Raw genomic sequence first — 23,575 nt, forward strand, 5'->3', positions numbered from 1 at the left:
CATTTCCTGTGGATGCGCGAGTCTAGATTCGCATTGCAGAGGTGGTGCAAAGATCATTTTTATACATTATATATATATATATATATATATTCCAATAGATCATTAATGAGCTGTGCAGAAAAAATGGTGGTGGAGTGATTCCTCTCTGGAATCCACCAATGGGGCTTCCTCCTGTAACAATTGTTTTTCTAATCTCTGTAGAAACACATATACCCTGCTTCGCCGGAGCTAACCGGCACGAGCAGAGGTTTGTCTGAATTAAGGTTCCTCATACCTCCAGCAGACAAAGCAAATGTCTGAAAACACTGAACCAGGGTCGATTTTTTTTTACATTGTTTTGCGGTTTCCCTCGTTCTTCTTAAGGGGGTCCTATCACTTGAATCTGTTTTTCAGCTTCTGGACTCTCTTGCGGAGTATCTGCAGGACTTCCACAATTATATCATGAGAGGATATCATTAAGGCATTTCCCCCCACCAGCTGAGTATAGAACCAGTAAGGGCACAGAGCTTGGACAGAACACTCCCAACATCAATATACACAAAGGACAGACACAATCCCCTCACCCTACAGGTGGAGGTAATCCCTCATACGCAACATGCACAGAGGACAAAGCAGGGCAGGAGAGTCATACACGTAATGTAATACCAACAACGTTCATCAACCCAGATAGAATATCCCACCACCGTGATCACGGGAAACATACAGAACAACAGAACACGCAAGAAACATTTCTGTTTTATTTTATCAAATGTGATAAAGAATCTGAGGATAAAAAAAATGTTCTGTCAAAAAAAAAATATATAATTATAATATATATTATTCATGTTCTGGTGCTATACATGTCCAGGTCCTCAGGGTTGGACTGTCCGTGGTCTGCTAGGTCCTCAGGAGGCGTAAACTTTACCTCCTGCCAGGGTTCTGTAAAGACACATAAAGGGTTAGGTGTGTGGGCTACATGCAGAAGCAGCCAGTAACTGAGCACCTGAGTAACACCATGCTGCACTGCAGGGGGCAGATGTAACATGTGCAGAGAGTTAGTTATTTGTTTCACTCTCCCCCCCCCCCCCCCCATAACGCCATCTCTTACTCCAACTAGCCCCTCTTCCATCACTCAGCTACACAATCACCCAGAACAAATCCTAAACCAGAAAAATCTACCAAATCCCTGATACAAGGAAATGTTGCTGGTCACAGATGTTACTGCAGCCTGGGCCTCAGTCAGCGGAGGCAGATCTACGTCTCGTGTTATAATTACCCGCAAAGAGGCTTTCAGGAGTCTGCCCCTCTGAGTGTACATCTAGTGTATGACGAGACTCAGGAGAAACGGGTGCTTCTGTGTCCTCCGTGACAATCTCTTCTGTCGCCGTCTTCCCAGCTGAAGCCTTGCTGAGGTCCTCTCGTCTCACAGCCTCCTGTTGGTTTCATTTAACACTTAAGAAGAACAATCCCTCATTCTCCCCATTCTATATCAATTCCTTGATCTAAGGCTGCCATGGAAACCCTAAATATTTATTCCAGGTTCAGACCATTACAGAGAGGTTAATGCCTGAGAATTAGCAGATACTTGCTGAGGGGATTGTGCGTCTGTCTGTAGCACGTGGGTCCTACGTTTGGGTCCTACGGATTGGTCTAATGTTTCTCTGGCACTCTGCATAAATTAGAATATACAGTAAGAGACGTACCTGGGGGGCAGCTGCTGGGGCCGGACTTGTAACTTCCTTCTGTGGCTGCGGTTTCTCTTTCCATAGAGACCTAACTGCATCGTACGTCCAGTGACTTGCACTATACAACTTTCTGCCAGTTACCTGAGGAATTAGGACCAAGACAATAATGGAGAAGGTGGAAAAAGAAATCAACTGCTAAATACTGGAATAAGAGTTTACTAACTAAAAATAAATCCACTCACAGTATGGCCAACGAGGCCATTAAATATAAGGTATCCATTCAGAAGATTAGGGGTCAGATGTACTAAGCGTCAAAAGTGATCAGTGGAGAGTGAAAAACAGCCAATCAGCTCCTAACTGGTATTTTTGAAACAGTCTGTGATGTGGCAGTTAGGAGCTGATTGGTTGGGGTTTTTTTACCACTTTTTGAAGCTTAGTGCATCTGGCCATACATGAGATAAGATTATAAACGGTAAAAGGGCCAGACATCACAGCCACCATGTTGCGATGTTCTTGCGATTTAGCTGCAACATATAGATTTGCCAATTTTTTTTAAAAATCGAGTCCATAATGGTTTACTTGGCATTTCCCCGGCAATAACCGTTTCTGGTGGGATGTAATAATCTGAGAGTGACTGGATGAAGCTTCTTACCTTTGCAAAAATGACCGCTTGTGCCGGGTAACAAACGGACACGCCTATTGCCGTCAAACCCAAGGGGTACATTAATTTCTTCAGTCTAGAACCTAGTAAACAAACAGCAGAGACACAATGAGCCCATCACTCAGTCTGCAGAGGTCATACATGTATCTGACACACGCACTACATGTCCCAAAAATATTCATAAAAAAAAAAAATGACCCTGTATTATGGCCCTTATACTGGTTCACTCGCAAAGGCAAATTCCTTCTCAAATGGATAAAACCACGTGCACTGCAGGGGGGCAGATGTAACATGTGCAGAGAGAATTAGATTTGGGCGAGTTATTTTGTTTCTGTGCAGGGAACATACTGGCTGCTTTATTTTTACACTGCAATATAGATCTCACTTTGACATAAAACCCCACCCAAATCTAACTCTCTCTGCACAAGTTACATCTACCCCACCTGCAGTGTACATGGTTTTGTCCCTTTGAGAATGAATTTGCGAGTGAACCAGAATAAGGGCCTATATGGCTATTTTTCATCTTCAGACCTCAGTAACAATAATCTATAAGACGTGATAAAGCTAACCTCATAGGACAGAGATCACCGGAAATGTTTATACAACAACCAAACTGATTGTGTAACTCTATAAATCCCTCGGCCGAGTCATTATTGATCTCCTCACTTGCAGAATTTTGTCCTTCTGCCTCCCTACATCCCCGCTTCAGTCCATTAATGTCCTCGGAAATTCATTCATCTGCAACTCTCTGAAGGTCCAATCACAGCACCGCCGTGGGGTGACGTCTGTATTTATCCAGGACAGAATGATCATTTAGGTCTCTGCCAGGCAGTTGTGGACTTGCGGACAGACAGGTGGTCTCACATTTTCCTCTGGAACTCAGGTATCACAGAGAATTTCCCCTAGGCATGCCTGCGTTAATACAATCCCGCCTGCGGTTTTTCCTGTTACCTCCCCAGACGCCGGCTTCCTGTCAATCACTTAGCGAACGGCTAGCGAAGGAAAAAAGCAGGACTACATTGCCGACGCATGCGCAGTGTATCGAGAACCGTCCGCTGTATGAATTCGCACAGCAGCAATCATGTCTGAGTTAGACCCTATATGCAGTATAATATACACAGTGTAAGGATATACCGTACAGCAGGGATGGGGAACCTTTGGCCCTCCGGCTGTTGTTGCCCTGCAACAGTTTTAACATAGTCAAATAGCAAAGCTGTAGCAGGGCATGCTGGGATGCGTAGTTCAGCTGGAGGGCCGAAGGTTCCCCATCCCTGCTGTACATGCTTCACACAGTAGCTTGGGTGTGATATAGCTCACAGACAGCATCTAGGTCGACGCTGAAAAGGTCGACATGAGTTTTTTTTTACGATTTTTGGTGTCAATGTCGACACCTGATCCCCAAGTAGTGTACCGCTTCATTCGCCGACCCCTCGCCAGAAGGTACGCAGGCTAGGAGGAAAGCGTTATCTAGATCATGTACAGTTATTTTCCTGCAGATCATCCCCCTGAAAAGGGCGACTTACCTTTCCTGGCCAACACCAATCCCGCCAGTCCACTGACCGATATGATGCCCACTCGCGGCAGGAACTCTGGGGGCGGGTTCTTCAGGTAAACGTAACTGTCTGAACGAGAAGTAATGTGAGCGCTCTGACACACAGAACGGTGTGTGGGGTACACACTAGGGAAGGGGGAGATTTGGAGAGAGTTTTCCCTTTTTTTTTTAAAGCTACAATTGTATACACTGAAAACCAGGCTGATTTTGCCGTGTAAATGGTTAATCAAAAAATGGGAAAACTCTCAAAATCTCTCACTTCCCAATTCTTACACCCTATTACATTTCACCCACCATGTTCTATCCCTTATTGAACCTGCATGCAGAAATTACAGACATTTATCACATTATAGTATAATAACCCACACTACGAGATATTCCACTATCAGGTTGGATCATGGTGCGGGGAAATACGCAAATTCTGTAACATATCAGTAATCAAGATTGCCAGCACACATTACAGCACTCACCTTTCCCAAACTGGAATGTGTCCTCCACTCCATTCCTGATAGAATCATAGGCATACTACATAAAAGGGTATCACAAAATTAAACAACAACTGCAATACAATTGGGATAAAATATAACAGACTTTCACAAACATTAGTAAATAAAATCCTGGTGAACCCAGCACCCTCCACTATATAACATGCAGCCCTGTCCTCACTGACACATCACTCAGCTCCTGATATACTCTGTGCTGCTGGGGACCCTGCTCCTCCCACTATATAACTCTCAGTCTGAGGCTTCCTGCTGCCTCCATTCCTCTCCTCACATCATGTCACTGCCCCTGTCACATGCAGCCCTGTCCTCACTGACACATCCCTCATCTCCTGATATACTCTGTGCTGCTGGGGACCCTGCTCCTCCCACTATATAACTTTCAGTCTGTGGCTTCCTGCTGCCCCCATTCCCCTCCTCACATCATGTCACAGCACTGTCCTCACTGACACATCACTCATCTCCTGATATACTCTGTGCTGCTGGGGACCCTGCACCTCCCACTATATAACTCTCAGCCTGTGGCTTCCTGCTGCCCCCATTCCCCTCCTCACATCATGTCACTGCCCCTGTCACATGCAGCACTGTCCTCACTGACACATCACTCATCTCCTGATATACTCTGTGCTGCTGGGGACCCTGCACCTCCCACTATATAACTCTCAGCCTGTGGCTTCCTGCTGCCCCCATTCCCCTCCTCACATCATGTCACTGCCCCTGTCACATGCAGCACTGTCCTCACTGACACATCACTTATCTCCTGATATACTCTGTGCTGCTGGGGACCCTGCTCCTCCCACTATATAACTTTCAGTCTGTGGCTTCCTGCTGCCCCCATTCCCCTCCTCACATCATGTCACTGCCCCTGTCACATGCAGCACTGTCCTCACTGACACATAACTCATCTCCTGATATACTCTGTGCTGCTGGGGACCCTGCTCCTCCCACTATATAACTTTCAGTCTGTGGCTTCCTGCTGCCCCCATTCCCCTCCTCACATCATGTCACTGCCCCTGTCACATGCAGCACTGTCCTCACTGACACATCACTTATCTCCTGATATACTCTGTGCTGCTGGGGACCCTGCTCCTCCCACTATACAACTCTCAGTCTGTGGCTTCCTGCTGCCCCCATTCCCCTCCTCACACCATGTCACTGCCCCTGTCACATGCAGCCCTGTCCTCACTGACACTTCCCTCATCTCCTGATGTACTCTGTGCTGCTGGGGATCCTGCTCCTCCCACTATATAACTCTCAGTCTGTGGCTTCCTGCTGCCTCCATTCCCCTCCTGACATCATGTGACTGCCCCTGTCACATGCAGCCCTGTCCTCACTGACACATCACTCATCTCCTGATATACTCTGTTCTGCTGGGGACCCTGCTCCTCCCACTATATAACTCTCAGTCTGTGGCTTCCTGCTGCCTCCATTCCCCTCCTCACATCATGTCACTGCCCCTGTCACATGCAGCCCTGTCCTCACTGACACATCACTCATCTCCTGATATACTCTGTGCTGCTGGGGACCCTGCTCCTCTTACTATATAACTCTCAGTCTGTGGCTTCCTGCTGCCTCCATTCCCCTCCTCACATCATGTCACTGCCCCTGTCACATGCAGCTCTGTCCTCACTGACACATCACTCATCTCCTGATATACTCTGTGCTGCTGGGGACCCTGCTCCTCCCACTATATAACTCTCAGTCTGTGGCTTCCTGCTGCCCCCATTCCCCTCCTCACATCATGTCACTGCCCCTGTCACATGCAGCCCTGTCCTCACTGACACATTCCTCATCTCCTGATACACTCTGTGCTGCTGGGGACCCTGCTCCTCCCACTATATAACTCTCAGTCTGTGGCTTCCTGCTGCCTCCATTCCCCTCCTCACATCATGTCACTGCCCCTGTCACATGCAGCCCTGTCCTCACTGACACATCCCTCATCTCCTGATATACTCTGTGCTGCTGGGGTCTGCTACTCCCACTATATAACTCTCAGTCTGTGGCTTCCTGCTGCCCCCATTCCCCTCCTCACATCATGTCACTGCCCCTGTCACATGCAGCCCTGTCCTCACTGACACATCCCTCATCTCCTGATATACTCTGTGCTGCTGGGGACCCTGCTCCTCCCACTATATAACTCTCAGTCTGTGGCTTCCTGCTGCCCCCATTCCCCTCTTCACATCATGTCACTGCCCCTGTCACATGCAGCCCTGTCCTCACTGACACATCACTCATCTCCTGATATACTCTGTGCTGCTGGGAACCCTGCTCCTCCCACTATATAACTCTCAGTCTGTGGCTTCCTGCTGCCCCCATTCTCCTCCTCACATCATGTCACTGCCCCTGTCACATGCAGCCCTGTCCTCACTGACATATCACTCATCTCCTGATATACTCTGTGCTGCTGGGGACCCTGCTCCTCCCACTATATAACTCTCAGTCTGTGGCTTCCTGCTGCCCCCATTCTCCTCCTCACATCATGTCACTGCCCCTGTCACATGCAGCCCTGTCCTCACTGACACATCACTCATCTCCTGATATACTCTGTGCTGCTGGGGACCCTGCTCCTCCCACTATATAACTCTGTCTGTGGCTTCCTGCTGCCTCCATTCCCCTCCTCACATCATGTCACTGCCCCTGTCACATGCAGCCCTGTCCTCACTGACACATCACTCATCTCCTGATATACTCTGTGCTGCTGGGAACCCTGCTCCTCCCACTATATAGCTCTCAGCCTGTGGTCTCTCGCTGCCCCCATTCCCCTCCTCACATCATGTCACTGCCCCTGTCACATGCAGCCCTGTCCTCACTGACGCATCACTCATCTCCTGATATACTCTGTGCTGCTGGGGACCCTGCTCCTCCCACTATATAACTCTCAGTCTGTGGCTTCCTGCTGCCCCCATTCTCCTCCTCACATCATGTCACTGCCCCTGTCATATGCAGCCCTGTCCTCACTGACACATCACTCATCTCCTGATAGACTCTGTGCTGCTGGGGACCCTGCACTTCCCACTATATAACTCCCAGTCTGTGGCTTCCTGCTGCCCCCATTCTCCTCCTCACATCATGTCACTGCCCCTGTCACATGCAGCCCTGTCCTCACTGACACATCACTCATCTCCTGATATACTCTGTGCTGCTGGGGATCCTGCTCCTCCCACTATATAACTCTCAGTCTGTGGCTTCCTGCTGCCCCCATTCCCCTCCTCACATCATGTCACTGCCCTGTCCTCACTGACACATCACTCATCTCCTGATATACTCTGTGCTGCTGGGGACCCTGCTCCTCCCACTATATAACTCTCAGCCTGTGGCTTCCTGCTGCCCCCATTCCCCTCCTCACATCATGTCACTGCCCTGTCCTCACTGACACATTACTCATCTCCTGATATACTCTGTGCTGCTGGGGACCCTGCTCTTCCCACTATATAACTCTCAGTCTGTGACTTCCTGCTGCCTCCATTCCCCTCCTCACATCATGTCACTGCCCCTGTCACATGCAGCCCTGTCCTCACTGACCCATCACTCCTGATATCCCCAGTGCTGGTGTGAACATTACATAATGTAGATGTTGGCACAAATACAGGCCTGGATAGAGACCGCTATACTCATTAGAGAAGCTGCTCTGTATGCGGGTGGTCAGGGGTAGGTGCAGACACAGATAAGTGCCATGACTGTTGGCAGAACACTTGTGACTGATCGCTGCTGGGGCACAGACTTTGCTGTTGTGTAGGTTCTGGCATTAGAGAGGGTCTAGCAGTATAGAGGATGCTCAATATGAACATACAGGACATAGCTTACAGCAGGATTGCCAGTGTCCGTGGCGTGAAGCTGGTATGAAACGCAGGCTCTGCGGTGCAGAACGCATCTTCAGCGCAGCATACTGTATATCTAGCTGAGCAGTGCTGTTCTGTGCGCCAGAACTCACCTGTCCTGGCCCCTGTGATCCAGAGCAGTACAGAGGTGCCCCCGGGCTGCCACAAGCTCCAGAATAGCAACCTGGTCAGCTGAAGCTTAGCTGAAGGACCCCATTAGGTTAGTTGGAGGTGAGTGTAAAGAGCTGGCTCCATACTCACCTTACCCCACGTCACTGCAGGCCAGACTGATGTGCGCACTGCGGCAAAGGCACACTGAAGACGGCTTGGGTGTTCTTCTATGTACGTGGATTGTCGGGGAGGAACGGAGTACACAGACAACTGCAAGAGAGGTAGACTCTGTGAGCGGGGTGACAATATACACAAGTGATGGACAGGCAGCTCCTACTGCTAATATCAGGGCTATGAGGGCAGAATGTCCTTATTTCAGTAGTATGAATGATGTTGTCTATATACCAGGCAATGAGTATGCGCCTATATATCTATATACAGGAGTCTGCTTTGTTCATTATGAGGTAAGACAGGCACAGGGAAGCTCTGTTAGCCCTATGTCTGTGCTAGTTCCGCCTTCTGGCTGATGTTCCAAATAGAGAAGCAGGTGGGAAATAATATGACACCTAGCAGAGGTGGGCACCGATGCCCAGATATGAGCCATCTCCCCAATACGCCATCACAAGGTTATATTCATATTGATGCCCAAATCAGAGACTTTCATGGACATCACAGATCTTAGATTATCAGCTCACAGGGGGCCTGATTCAGCAGGAGTTTTTGCCAATTGCTGTCATTAGGATGTGGGGGACCATTCCGCAAAGGACAAGGCCTCTCCGAACGATGGGTCGCTTCCCACGATGCTATTGCAATATTTTAAAGACACGTTGCTAACATGCGTACACATTGCTAAGTAGCGAAGCAGTCACATAATTAGGGTAGCCCCCCCTGCATGCCCAGCCTAGCTTCAAAGGCAAGCGTAGGGCCGTCATGTTCTGGGTTCGGCTTCAGGTGACATCACGCAGACTCTGCAACCCACCCTGCAAACGGTCCAGACACTCCCCCATTGTCCATCCTCTTTATTTTGGTCAAATAAAAATCCTTTATTTAAGCTGTCGCATAAACGCACCCAGAGCCCAAACACGAGATGTATAGGTCTAACCGGTACTTATGTAATATCTGGGCTCCCGTTTTTCTTATGAGACCGCGTCCGCTCGCCACGCTTCGGGCACGGTGGCTCGCCACACTATATAAAATCAACTCCATGCGTAGTTGGATAGTAGGGGTATGAAAAAATGGGGTGCATTTAACATGGGAGCCCAGATAATACATAAGTACCGTCTAAGCTAAGCTATAAATTGTTCTTATTGGCAAGTAGAAGACTGGTGCGCGGACTGCGGGACGCGGGGTCAGACTGCGCTTGTACAATTGAAATCTTATTAATAAAACACAGTTTATACATTGCAGAGTGGCAGCGTTATTACTGACATTGGTGACTATCAGGAGGACGAGAATACGGTATTATTACCTGATGAGGACTCAGGCTGCTCCCTTTATGCTCCCTGTCGGACACGGCGTATAGACCATAGGAAGTGAGGGCCAGACCGGCTGGCACCGCCGCCAGCTTAAAAACCTGATGGAAGAAAGAAACACGGTAAGAGAACATGTGATCTGGTTCCACACGTGGGGGAATCATACCTGGTATATAAGCAGCACAGGGTATAGATGGCAGAGATGGGATCGGAATTTTTGTTACTTCACTAGGGGAGTAACGTGTTGCTAGGGTGGCATCCTGGTTACTGTGGGTGACGGACGGAAGTGCAAGCTCCTGTCTGCACTCACCATGCTCCGGGCACGGTGCCTTGCTGCGTTCGCCATGCTCCGGGCACCATGCCTCGCTGCACTCGACCTGCTCCGCGCCTCGCTCGCCCTGCTCCGGGCCCCGTGCCTCGCTGCGCTCGCCCGGCTCCGGGCACCGTGCCTCGCTGCGCTCACCCGGCTCCGGGCACCGTGCCTCGCTGCGCTCACCCGGCTCCGGGCACCGTGCCTCGCTGCTCTCGCTGTGCTCCGGGCACCGTGCCTCGCTGCGCTAGCCGTTCTCCGGGCACCGTGCCTCGCTGCGCTCGCCCGGCTCCGGGCACCGTGCCTCGCTGCTCTCGTCATGCTCCCTGCACTGTGCCTCACTGCTCTCACCCTGCTCCGGGCCCCGTGCCTCGCTGCGCATGCCATGCTCCCTGCACTGTGCCTCGCTGCTCTCACCCTGCTCCGGGCCCCGTGCCTCGCTGCGCATGCCATGCTCCCTGCACTGTGCCTCGCTGCTCTCGTCATGCTCCGGGCACCGTGCCTCGCTGTGCTTGCGCTGTTTCGGGCACCGTGTCTCATAGTTGTCGACCTAATGAGCACATACCATGTACTGTATACTTTCCTTCTCCCTGCCCCTCTCCCGCATACCTGGCTGCAGTACACAGGTTGGGCATAGTGGTGCCTGGCACAGTGGCACTGCCCACTCCCCATGTATATACGGGGCACACAATGCAGGCACAGGTAGCACTGGCAGTGCCCGCAGGGACGGCATGCTGGGAGCTGTAGTTCTCCTCTCACACTCACCTTGGCCACCATCTCGCCCTCCGCCTCCCCCTCACACAGCTGCGGCGGCGGCGGGGTCAGTACGGAAGCCGCGGCGGCTCTTTCAGCCAATAATAATGCCCAGCATAGCACCTCGCTCCTCCCCCTGCCCGGCTCCGCCTCCAGCCATGCCCCGTGTCACGCTGGGACCCGCCTCCTGCTGTCTCTCCCCGCTGTCCTGCCCCGCCTCCCCCCGCCCCCTGCCATGCCGGGATACGCCCCCCTGTCACCTTCCTCCGCCTCTTGTCATGCCAGACCCGCCTGCTGTCACGTCTCCTCGCTTTACAGCATAGCCCCGGACACGCCTCCTCCACCGCCTCCTGTACCCACCCGCTATGTGTGTGTACGCGCACGCCGGCCAGGGCGCGCTCCCGCTGTGTCCATGTGGTTATTACAGCTGTAAGTAATACTCCTTTCATGGGCAAAACGGGTCACTAACGGGAGCTGTGGGATCCAGCAGATCAGCCCGAGAAAAGACCCGGATCTTTTACACGAAACATCGGTTCACTTTGAGCGGGGTAATTTGATCATAACGAAGCATAATTTGTTTTAAAATCATTTATTGACATTTTTTTTTAAAACAGTGAGCTGAACAAATAAGAACATACATCATACCTCCCAACTTACAAAGGGACGGAGAAGGGACAGATGGATGGCACGGCGAAAATTTAGGGGGGCGCGGCCTAATTAAAGGGGTGTGTCCTATACTCGCGGCACTCCCGCGAGGCCACGCCCCCGATTTGCCGCTGTGGGGGCATGACCCAGATGCTCTGTGAGCCTATAGCCAGGGCCAGTGCCACCACTAGGCAGCTCTAGGCATTTGCCAAGGGTGCCGCCACCTGGAGGGCGGCAGTTCGCCCCTCACCCCCAGCATGGAGGGTTAGCGAACTGTGTAAAAAACTTGCAGCGCCGGCGTCCCTGCAGTGCTGGAGCGTTCAGGGGTGTCCGTGCCGCGGGGGTACCTGCGGCGCTGTCATTGTGTATAAAGCTGGCGGCGGCCGGCGGGATCCCTGCAGTGAATAGAAAATAACTAGCGCTTCCCGCGCAGCCGCGCGCATAGCGCTAGTTATTTTCTATTCACTCCAGGGACCCCGCCGGCCGCTGCCAGCTTTATACACAATGACAGCGCCGCAGGTACCCCCACGGCACGGACACCCCTGAACGCTCCAGCACTGCAGGGACGCCGGCGCCGCAAGTTTTTTACACAGGTACCACCACCACCGCCCCCCCCCCCCCCCCCCAGCACCAGGGCGCCCCCGACCCGACTCGCCTGGGGCGCTCCGGTGCCTTGCACCGGCCCTGCCTCTAGCCATGCCCCGAGCCCCCTGGCTGCGGGAATAGACGCTGTGCGTATGGGCACAGCGTTTATTTCACGCTGCTCAGCAGCCGACAGGGGGGACTCCCAACAGCCCCCCTCGCCACGGGACACTGCCGGCTGCGGGAGGGATACAGGAATGTCCCCGAAAACCGGGACATTCTCGCGGTAATCGGGACTGTTGGGAGCTATATGCTGTTTTCATGTATGTTGTTTTGTATGGGCCTTTATTCTGAATCTGATTAACTCACAGAGGTAATTCTCTCTGCACTTTACATCTGCCCCACCTGCAGTGTGCATGCTTTGTCCATTTGAGAAGGAATTTGCCTTTGATAGAGAACCAGAGTAAGGGCCTATGTCATATTCCCAGCAGCGTGGATCCGTGATGTGGCCTCCAGGGAAATGACCTGAGATGTGGTCTCCAGGGATGTGACCTGAGATGTGGCCTCCAGGGATGTGACCTGAGATGTGGCCTTCAGGGATGTGACCTGATATGTGGCCTCCAGGGACGTGACCCGAGATGTGGCCTCCAGGGACGTGACCTGAGATGTGGCCTCAATGGAAGTGAACTGAGATGTGGCCTCCGGGGAGGTGACCTGAGATGTAGCCTCCGGGGAGGTGACCTGAGATGTGGCCTCCGGGGAGGTGACCTGAGATGTGGCCTCCGGGGAGGTGACCTGAGATGTGGCTTCCGGGGACGTGACCTGAGATGTGGATTCCGGGGACGTGACCTGAGATGTGGCCTCCAGGGACATGACCTGAGATGTGGCCTTCGGGTAAGTGACCTGAGATGTTGCCCTTGGGGAGGTGACGTGAGATGTGACCTCCGGGGACGTGACCTGAGATGTGACCTCCGGGGACGTGACCTGAGATGTGGCCTCTAGGGACTGTAATCTCCATGGATGTGGCCTGCAGATACAGTATGTGTCCTCTAGCGACTGTAATCTTCATGGATGTGGCCTCCAGGGACTGTAATCTCCATGGATGTGGCCCTGAGCAGTGGACGAAGAGGCTATGGTGCTTCCCTGCCCTGCTACTTAAGACCTTTATGTGTCACGTGGTGTAGTATAGGATCCCGACAGTCATTAGCCCGACGTCGGGATCCCGACGACTCGGACTCAGACAGCAGGGGGAGCGCAACAAAGCTCCTTGCAGGCTCACTGTGCTCACCATGCTGCAGGCACTGTGGCTCGCTACACTTGCCACCTATTCTATTCTCCCTCTATGGGAATCATGGACCCCTACGAGGTAGAATAGCCGGTGGCAAAGTGTTGGGGTTTTAACAGTCGGGATTCCGACGGTGTAATGACTGTCAGAATCCCGACTGTCTGTTAGCCATCCGGCACCCGTGCCAGGTCTCAGGGTGGGTTACCTGCCAGAGACATGCCACGACTGCCCAGACTTTCTCTGGTGGTGCTAGAGCTGCAGATCTTCTCCTGCACAATTACCAGGGCCTGGCCACTGTCACCAGGTTTCCTTGCACCTGCCAGCAGCAACATTCTGTCCTTATGTCACACTGTCACCCCCACACCTTTCCCACCTTGCACACGTATGCAGTGTGCCTACCACTTCTACTGGGCAAATCACTCAACAGAAGAACATTGCCATATTCAGTATTTTCTCTCCCACCAGCTGCCCATGACCCACATGATGGCCTCTGTGTTAAGCTGCAATGTGTTCTCTTCTGGAATCCCAGGAATGTCTGCAATTCTCTAGGCTGGCAGGGGAGGTGGTTAGGCATAAGGGCACAAAGACGCCCAACAGCAGCATGATGATGCTGATGGAGATTCATGCAGCACTGGAGGCATATAGGCCCTTTTTCAGATCTGATTGCAGAACACATTTGTTTGGAAAATGGGCAAAACCAAGTGCACTGCAGGTGGGGAAGATGTAACATGTGCAGAGAGAGTTAAATTTGGGTGGTGTGTGTTGAAACTGAAATCTAAATTGCAGTGTAAAAATAATGCAGCCAGTATTTACCCTACACAGAAACAAAATAACTCACCAAAATGTAACTCTCTCTGCAAATGTTACATCTGCCCCACCTGCAGTGCACATGGTTTTGCCCATTTTCCAAACCAAATTGTACTGCGATCAGATCTGAATAAGGGCCATAGTGCAGTGTTGTGTCATTGTGAACATTGCACCATGATGTCACTACAATCTGCTGTCCATAACTGCATACTATCTCCCGAACGGCAGTAAATAGAGGACCTGAGGAAGAAGCGGATTAAAATATGATGTTTTCGTAATTGTCTGATATTTTTGCTGCAATGGTCTTACAATGGCGCTCGTAGTGTTTGCATCATTTCTGACAGAATCCCCAAGTGGACATTTGTTATAAAGTACGTCTCTCCATTTGACTGGTCTTGTATTTTGCAACCAAAACCCTTTCATTGCTTCCATCCTCACCCAATGATAAAAACCATATGTTAGTTTCTTGACCCAGCAACCCAGTCTTGGACCTGCAATCCTCCCTTATTTACCAGCAGCTGGTACTGCGGTCTATCCTCTCACCTGCTCCATTGAAACCATCTTACCCAGTCTACTTTCATCCCTGAAGCCTTCCTCTGCTTTGACCCAATGTCCGCGAAGCATTACTCTGAGGTCATTACTATGGCCACCACTACTTTAACAACAATGTTCTTCAATAACCGCTTAACCGGCTAATCATCTTTTCAAAAATTGCTCAGAATTATTATTATTTTTTGAATGATTGAATTGGGTTAATAACATTTATTTAAAATATATGCAACATGATTTTATTTAGATAAAAATAAAAACATTCTTAAAACATTTTTATAAACAGCGATTTTAACATTGATGGCCAATATGTCAGTCCACGATGATCAGAACATCATGACGATCTTGACTATGTCCAGCAGCTGCACCATCTTGGGGGGGGGGGGGGGGGACACGGACGACAGGGGGTCTGGGAGCTCCTGGTCGCAGTTGCTGGATGATTCTCTCTCACCATCCGCACAGCAGGTGCTCCGGGCTGGTTGTACATTATGACCATCCTAGGGAAAGTCCAGACTGGCACAGTTGCATCTGATGTCTTCACCACTCCATCGCAGTTGACTCGATCGCCTCAGTTCCTCATATCAGCTGCATTATCCTGATTTCCTGCCCCTTTCACATCCTGTCATTTCCATCTATGACATATAGCAACACTACCAAACACGGATCCACTCTGTAGTCTTCTTGGGTATGGATTGTATGGTTGACCTAAAGTTGGTCGACAGTCATCAGGTTGACATACTGAAAGGGTCTATGTCGACATGGGACAAGGTCGACAGGTCATTATGTCGACACAAGCATTAGGTCAACATGTTCAACAGTCAAAAGGTCAACATGATGTTTTTCCCCCGAATGTTGACAGTCAACATGGACACAATATAAATTGCACCGCTGCGCTCGCCATGCTTCAGGCTGCGCTCGGCACAATATTATGTTCTTCCACCATGCCCTAGTTGATGGTAGGGCATGAAATACCGCCTGTCGGCACATCGGGTCAAAAAATAATGAAAAACCCTGTTGACCTTTTGACTGTCGACCTAGACCATGTCGACCTAATGCTTGTGTTTAACCTTGTCCCTCGTCGACCTAGAACCATGTCGAACTTTCAGTGGTGTCGACCTAATGACTGTCAACCAACTTTAGGTCGACTATATGACCGTATTCCGTCATCACTCACTTCGACTATTGTAACCATCTCATCTGCTTGTCTCCCCTCTTCCAGTCCTGCCCCAAGATTTTTGTATCATGGTGTCCTAGAGAATCAGACTTTGCTTTTAACAGACCCTGGGCGGGATGTACTAACGGGAAAATGCGGTAAAACACCCGTTTTACCGCATTTTCCTATGTATCAATACCCATCCGCCCCGTTTTCGCTAGGCAGGGTATAGCCACCCTCTGGGTGGCGATGCCCTATAGAAGCCTATGGGCTTCTTTTGCCGTCCGCCATCCGCGCGCCCCCCCTCCTGTCCTCCTTTGATCTCCTCCTCCCCCAGGTGTCACAGCCGGGAGGACATCCGGCTTCAGGGGGGAGGAGGAGACGCTGGCAGCCGCCGGGAGGTGACGGAGACCCCCGCAGACCACATCACAGGTATCGCGGGGGTCTCCGTCACCGCAACCTGATGCTAGCCGCATATGTTAGTACATATGCGGCGGCTGTTAGGCGAAGGGCGGCAATGTATATTAATACATCCCGCCCCCTCTGTGCCAGGCATGTCCACTGTTCTACTATTAGGAAATGCTAAAACTATGGCAAGGCATGCTATGGCAAGACACTGGCTCTCTGAGTACCGGTTCTACACTGTTTATTTCCCATTGAGAATTTTATCGATATTTGTACCAGGAGTGATTTACAGCCACCATTATCTCGCTGAAATCTAGGATTGTAGGTGGTCCAGTAATTTCTTTCATTATTGCACTAATAACTGCAATACCAAAATTGCTATAAAGGACATTCCATCTCCACTCTTACTAGAGGAACCATTGCCTCTAGAAATTTATTCAATGCCCCTAATGAAGGACGAAACGCGTTGGAGTGCGGATTGTTCTTCTATGTGACATCTCTAAAATTGTTGATGAAATTACATTTGTTGGAAAATTTTGAATAAATGTTTTTATAGATTACTGACTTACTGAATTTAAGAGTCACCCTTTAAGGAATTAGTATTGGTGATACAGCACACCTCTATTCTGTCATTCCATATATATGTATATATATACTTACATACTGTACATATGACCGCACCGAAAGGTCCATTACCAAGAAAATAACACACTATTTGTTCCCCTTTAATTAGTTTATTGATTACACAGTCGGTATGGTAACGTATCAAAATTATAATAGTATTGATTATAAATGTGAAAACAACTATTGGAAACAATAATTCAGTGTATCCGGATCCGTATTTCGGAAACTGGGGAAATGTTTTGTCTCTCTTTTTTTTAATTTTTTTTATAAAAAACATGACGCACATGCGCACCCCCACGCCACTCTCCGAACACAGACACCGCCTCTTCTCTTCACAACATGATCAATAAATACCCCCCACCCCATAAACCATATAAATGTCTATAAAATAACAGTTCTGCCTTAGAGCACGTTCTGTACAGCCACAGAGAGGAACCAGGTATAGCCCCATCTAGTGGCAGAAGTGTGTACTAGACGGAGGACCACTGGCCTCTAGGCTGGAACAGTCCTGTGCAGTTTGGTATCATATAATCTATTGCTGCAGGAATAAGGAACATGTTATATACAGCGGGAAAGCTCAGCCGCTCCAGGAAGAACGCGTATATCCGCTGCCAGACACGTGCTGGAAACCAGAATACACTGTATGCACTGGACAGACGCCTGATATCGGGAGACATTGACCCCCCTCAAAGTTACGCATCAATACAACATTCCATGTTAGACATACTCTATGTGCAGTAACATATTGGTCACCTTTGGCAGCGAAACGTGCGTCAGTGTCACCTATATGTGTGCGTGCGTGTGCGTATTAGTGCAATTTAACCTTTTATATGGAAAATGATGACACAACACAGGCTCTGGGTGATCACACACATCCTGCACGCAGTCCTTTGTATCAAGCAGGGGTGTGAATGGAAAGGTATATAGTGTCAGTAGGTCAACAGTTTTTCTGTGCGAATGTCGACATGGACCTTCAATTAATGTACCACAAACCCTCACCACACTTCTGACACTTTCCCATTCCCAGAGTCCATGTGGATGTTCATGTCCACATTTTGCTTGTGTCATCCTTTTGCATGTCGACCCATTGACTGTCAACCTAAACACTGTAGTCCTATCAACCAGATGCTTACATGAGATTGGGGCAACGGTGTAAAAGAAACTTTCAGTATATTCTGTGCTGGTTTGAGGAATAATGACCAATCAGAGATGAGGACACATTTATTCTGTGAGGCGGATGTAGCACACAAGTGCTGTATATAGGAGGCGCTTGCATACACTATACAAGGGCAAGGTCAGATGAGAGGCTTCCATGGGTCTCAGCCATGGCCCCTGCTCCTGTATCCTTGGGGCCAATATTCTTTCCAGCATTTCTCCTGCAGCATATTAGCCCCCGCAGCTGGTTATGGACAATGTTACCGGTTCCTAATTGAGTTTATTGCGCTGTGGATTTTCTGTTGCGTTTTCTTGTTAGATGTTTTTGTGGTCTGCAAATAAAAACTGTTGAACACATTTGGGGATGTCTGTGGGACCTGTCCGGTTGTCCGGTCCAGTGTGGGGATGTCTGTGGGACCTGTCCTGTTGTCCGATCCGTTGTGGGGACGTCTGTGGGACCTGTCCTGTTGTCCGGTCCAGTGTGGGGATGTCTGTGGGACCTGTCCTGTTGTCCGGTCCGGTGTGGGGACATCTGTGGGACCTGTCCTGTTGTCCGGTCCGGTGTGGGGATGTCTGTGGGACCTGTCCTGTTGTCTGGTCCGGTGTGGGGACGTCTGTGGGACCTGTCCTGTTGTCCGGTCCGGTGTGGGGACGTCTGTGGGACCTGTCCTGTTGTCCGGTGATGTCTGTGGGACCTGTCCTGTTGTCTGGTCCGTGTAGGGATTTCTGTGGGACCTGTCCTGTTGTCCAGTGTGGGGATGTCCGTGGGACCTGTCCTGTTGTCCGATCCGGTGTGGGGCCGTCAGTGGGACCTGTCCTGTTGTCCGGTCCAGTGTGGGGACGTCTGTGGGACCTGTCCTGTTGTCCGGTAGTGTAGAGACGTCTGTGGGACCTGTCCTGTTGTCCGGTCCGGTGTGGGGACGTCTGTGAGACCTGTCCTGTTGTCCGGTCCGGGGACGTCTGTGGGACCTGTCCTGTTGTCCGGTAGTGTGGGGATGTCTGTGGGACCTGTCCTGTTGTCCGGTCTGGTGTGGGGACGTCTGTGGGACCTGTCCTGTTGTCCGATCCGGTGTGGGGACGTCAGTGGGACTTGTCCTGTTGTCCGGTCCAGTGTGGGGACGTCTGTGGGACCTGTCCTGTTGTCCGGTAGTGTGGAGACGTCTGTGGGACCTGTCCTGTTGTCCGGTCCGGTGACGTCTGTGAGACCTGTCCTGTTGTCCGGTCCAGGGACGTCTGTGGGACCTGTCCTGTTGTCCGGTAGTGTGGGGATGTCTGTGGGACCTGTCCTGTTGTCCGGTCTGGTGTGGGGACGTCTGTGGGACCTGTCCTGTTGTCCAGTCCGGTGTGGGAACGTCTGTGGGACCTGTCCTGTTGTCCGGTCCGGTGTGGGGATGTCTGTGGGACCTGTCCTGTTGTCCGGTAGTGTGGGGACGTCTGTGGGACCTGTCCTGTTGTCCGGTCTGTGTGGGGACGTCTGTGGGACCTGTCCTGTTGTCCGTCAAGTGTGGGGATGTCTGTGGGACCTGTCCTGTTGTCCAGATCGGGGACGTCTGTGGGACCTGTCCTGTTGTCCGGTAGTGTGGGGACATCTGTGGGACCTGTCCTGTTTTCCGGTCCGGTGTGGGGCCGTCTGTGGGGCCTTTCCTGTTGTCCGGTAGTGTGGGGACATCTGTGGGACCTGTCCTGTTGTCCGGTCCGGTGTGGGGACATCTGTGGGACCTGTCCTGTTGTCCGGTCCGGTGTGGGGACGTCTGTGAGACCTGTCCTGTTGTCCGGTAGTGTGGGGACATCTGTGGAACCTGTCCTGCTGTCCGGTATGGGGACATCTGTGGGACCTGTCCTGTTGTCCAGTAGTGTGGGGACATCTGTGGGACCTGTCCTGTTGTCCGGTCCGGGGACGTCTGTGGGACCTGTCCTGTTGTCCGGTAGTGTGGGGACATCTGTGGGACCTGTCCTGTTGTCCGGTCCGTGTGAGGACGTCTGTGGGACCTGTCCTGTTGTCCGGTAGTGTGGGGACATCTGTGGGACCTGTCCTGTTGTCCGGTCCGGTGTGGGGACGTCTGTGGGACCTGTCCTGTTTTCCGGTCCGTGTGGGGACGCCTGTCGGACCTGTTCTGTTTCCGGTAGTGTGGGGACATCTGCGGGACCTGTCCTGTTGTCCGGTAGTGTGGGGACATCTGTGGGACCTGTCCTGTTGTCCGGTCCGGGGACGTCTGTGGGACCTGTCCTGTTTTCCGGTCCGTGTGGGGGGCGCCTGTCGGACCTGTCCTGTTGTCCGGTAGTGTGGGGACATCTGCGGGACCTGTCCTGTTGTCCGGTAGTGTGGGGACATCTGTGGGACCTGTCCTGTTGTCCGGTCCGGTGTGGGGACGTCTGTGGGACCTGTCCTGTTGTCCGGTCCGGTGTGGGGACGTCTGTGGGACCTGTCCTGTTTTCCGGTAGTGTGGGGACATCTGCGGGACCTGTCCTGTTGTCCGGTAGTGTGGGGACATGTGTGGGACCTGTCCTGTTGTCCGGTCCGGTGTGGGGACGTCTGTGGGACCTGTCCTGTTGTCCGGTAGTGTGGGGACGTCTGTGGGACCTGTCCTGTTGTCCGGTCCGGTATGGGGACGTCTGTGGGACCTGTCCTGTTGTCCTGTCCGTGTGGGGACGCCTGTCGGACCTGTCCTGTTGTCCGGTAGTGTGGGGACGTCTGTGGGACCTGTCCTGTTGTCCGGTAGTGTGGGGACATCTGTGGGACCTGTCCTGTTGTCCGGTTCTGTGGGGACGTCTATGGGACCTGTCCTGTTGTCCGGTAGTGTGGGGACATCTGCTGGACCTGTCCTGTTGTCCGGTGCGGGGACTAAGGGCAAACTCGTAGAAATTCTGAGCGCTCTATAATATAACTTCTGCCCTTCCGTCTTTGTTAATTTGGTGAGTTTGGGGCAGATGTACTAAGCTTCGGCAAGACATACAGTTGCCAGAGATAAAGTACCAGCTAATCAGCTCCTAACTGTCATTTTGTTCAAACACATCCTGCCATGTGACAGGGGCTGATTGGCTGGTACTTTATCTCCGCCCACTGTACTGGGTGTGGTATAATATAGCTACAGTATATAGATCCACATACATGAGGCCAACAGCTAAAGGTTCAACAGAGAATATAGTCAACAGATACAAAAGGTTTACTGTGTCGGCATGACAATCGCCGACACACAAATGGTCAGCACAGGTTTTTGGGTCAAATCTTGTGTGACTGGAAAAAAGGTGTCGACAGTAAATCAAGCAAAAGTTGGGAGAACATGGAACAAGTGTCAACCATTTGTGTCGACCATTGTCATGCTGATCTTTTCAGCGTGTCAACCTTTTTTACTTTGCTAATTTAAGTACTGTGAACTGTTTCTAGCTGTCGACCAAATGGTGTTGACCTATTGACTGCCTAGACACTGTAAATCTATATTCTGGATGCAAGGGGGCAGATGTAACTGAGCACATGGATAACACCTTGTTGTGCTGCAGGGGGAAGATGTAACTGTACCCCTGGGTAACACCATGCTGCGCTATAGGGGGCAGATGTAACTGAGCACATGGATAACATCATGTTGTGCTGCAGGGGGCAGATGTAACTGAACACCTGGGTAACACCTTGCTGCGTTATAGGGGGCAGATGTAATTGTACCCCTGGTTAACACCATGCTGTGCTGTAGAGGGGCAGATGTATCGAAGCGCCTAAGTAACACCATACTGTGCTGCAGGGGGCAGATGTAATTGTACCCCTGGAAAAACCATGCTGCGCTATAGGGGGCAGATGTAATTGTACCCCTGGATAACATCATACTGTGCTGCAGGGGGCAGATGTAATTGTACCCCTGGATAACACTATGCTGCACTATAGGGGGCAGATGTAATTGTACCCCTGGATAACATCATACTGTGCTGCAGGGGGCAGATGTAATTGTACCCCTGGGTAACAGTTTGCTGCGCTGTAGAGGGCAGATGTAACGGTACCCCTGGGTAACACCATACTGCGCTGTAGGGTGCAGATATAACTGAGCACCTAGGTAACACAAGCTGTGCTGCAGGGAGGCAGATGTAATGTGCAGTGAGAGTTAGATTTGGGTGGGGAGTGTCCAAACTGACATGTAAATTGCAGTGTAAGAATACAGCTGTCCAGCCGCTGTTGGATAAATACAAAAGCTACCAGTATTTACCCTGCATGCAAAATAAATAATTGCATTTACACCCATGCATTGCAGCATGGGTTTTCTAGGCGCATAGTTAAGACCCCCATACATCTGTGACAGATTGTTTCAGCTTCCCGGTCCCCCATTTCTGGGGTCAGAGGAATCAGAAATAATCAACAAGTTTCAAATCTTTCCCGATCCAATTGGCAAATTGGGGATTTTAAAGATGAACAATTTCCTTGACCCTCAAACTGAGCGCGGATCATTTATGACGGTTTCGGGTCCGTTGGGGGATGGGGATGGGGCAGGCCGGTGCATGGGGCCTTTACCTACTCTGCTCTACTATATTCACTAATTCAATAAGGGTGTAGATCAAAGTCGACAGTGAATAGGACAAGCGTGAATAGTACTAGGTTGACATGGGAAAAAGGTCAACATGCATAAGGTCGACACAGATAAAAGATCGACACAAGTAAAGGTCAAAATGCCAATGGTAACCACATAAAAATGTTGACATGGATTTTTCACTGTTTTGTGTCAATATCGGCATTTGTTGACATGGACGTCCCAAAATGTCACGCTTTGTATGCACCTGGATTGCAAGGCATGAAAAAGTTCAAACATCGAAAAATAAATTGTTATAAAGTCATGTTGACCTTTTCATGTGTCGACATAGTCAATATGTATATAACACAGGACTGCTTTACATAATTGTATAACTTCCATGTAAATTTTAAGGCCCCCATGCACAGGTCCGATCCGATGTGCGTTCTCGTGCGCACCAGATCCTGTAGATCTGTGCATCTTTTAAAATGTGTCAGTGAGTAATGAGTGCACCTGCCGGGTGGGCTGGAAAACGTGAACCGTTGGTAGCTCTTGAGGACTGGAGTTGGCTGCCCCTGCTGTAGATCATACATGCAGCATGTGTGATATTTTGGAATCGGATCACCAGCGGCTCATTGATGGTGCTTATTTGCATCCGATTCCCCCTGAATTCCTGCGGGAGTTCTTTTCCATGCGTAATATCAAGTACCAAAATCGGATGGAGCCCTCCTGGGGAAATGCCGGGGGAAGCTCAGCGTAAAGCAAGTCCGATGTGCGGCCTCTTGTACTGCCAGGAACAAATCACTTATACAGTATATACCGGTAATAATCTCGGAATCTCCTGTATCCAAATCTAGAATGGTTTGCGTGTGATTAAGGCTGCGTGTATAAGGTGTATATGACACATAAATGCATTTGGTGGTAAGGTTAGGGTCCCATCCCAGATATCTCTGCAAATAATCCAAAATCCGCAATACTTCTGGTCCCAGGCGTTTTACATGCGGGAGAGACAACCGACATTTGGTGATGACACCACTTCCCA

At 50.7% G+C, this 23,575-nt stretch overlaps 2 protein-coding genes across 5 annotated transcripts; both read right to left on the minus strand.

The window, feature by feature from the left end:
• Nucleotides 1-717: 717 nt before the first annotated feature.
• Nucleotides 718-11,001, minus strand: APOOL (apolipoprotein O like). The gene is made up of 9 exons (XM_083160367.1): nucleotides 10,854-11,001; nucleotides 9,775-9,879; nucleotides 8,457-8,576; nucleotides 4,348-4,402; nucleotides 3,849-3,947; nucleotides 2,317-2,408; nucleotides 1,683-1,805; nucleotides 1,256-1,412; nucleotides 718-918 (listed from the first exon to the last, which is right to left on the minus strand). The coding sequence occupies exons 1-9, from the start codon at nucleotides 10,863-10,865 to the stop codon at nucleotides 821-823; spliced, it is 861 nt and encodes a 286-aa protein (XP_083016493.1). The 5' UTR covers nucleotides 10,866-11,001; the 3' UTR covers nucleotides 718-820.
• Nucleotides 11,002-16,878: 5,877 nt separating this feature from the next.
• Nucleotides 16,879-23,575, minus strand: LOC146036388 (uncharacterized). 4 transcript variants are annotated; one of them, XM_083160372.1, is made up of 2 exons: nucleotides 19,137-23,575; nucleotides 16,879-19,095 (listed from the first exon to the last, which is right to left on the minus strand). In XM_083160372.1, the coding sequence occupies exons 1-2, from the start codon at nucleotides 20,536-20,538 to the stop codon at nucleotides 18,362-18,364; spliced, it is 2,136 nt and encodes a 711-aa protein (XP_083016498.1). In that variant the 5' UTR covers nucleotides 20,539-23,575; the 3' UTR covers nucleotides 16,879-18,361. The 4 variants fall into 4 exon arrangements, with proteins under 4 accessions (XP_083016498.1, XP_083016497.1, XP_083016499.1 ...); XM_083160371.1 differs by having other exon boundaries at nucleotides 16,879-18,938; nucleotides 18,980-23,575; XM_083160373.1 differs by having other exon boundaries at nucleotides 16,879-18,741; nucleotides 18,859-23,575.

Source organism: Crinia signifera, chromosome 9 (assembly GCF_055691185.1).
Source record: "Crinia signifera chromosome 9, ASM5569118v1, whole genome shotgun sequence".
In the NCBI taxonomy this organism is placed as follows: Eukaryota; Metazoa; Chordata; class Amphibia; order Anura; family Myobatrachidae; genus Crinia; species Crinia signifera.

What these genes read in the sequence shown, in the direction of transcription:
- APOOL (XM_083160367.1), bottom strand. An exon ending in CACATTCCAGTTTGGGAAAG is followed by an intron (nt 3,948 to 4,347) that starts GTGAGTGCTGTA and finishes CTTCTCGTTCAG; the next exon opens with ACAGTTACGTTTACCTGAAG. An exon ending in ATTGGTGTTGGCCAGGAAAG is followed by an intron (nt 2,409 to 3,848) that starts GTAAGTCGCCCT and finishes TTTGTTTACTAG; the next exon opens with GTTCTAGACTGAAGAAATTA.
- LOC146036388 (XM_083160370.1), bottom strand. Translation starts at nt 20,538, where the DNA reads ATGTCCCCACACTACCGGACAACAGGACAGGTCCCGCAGATGTCCCCA. An exon ending in CGGACCGGACAACAGGACAG is followed by an intron (nt 20,036 to 20,074) that starts GTCCCACAGATG and finishes ACAACAGGACAG; the next exon opens with GTCCCACAGACGTCCTCACA.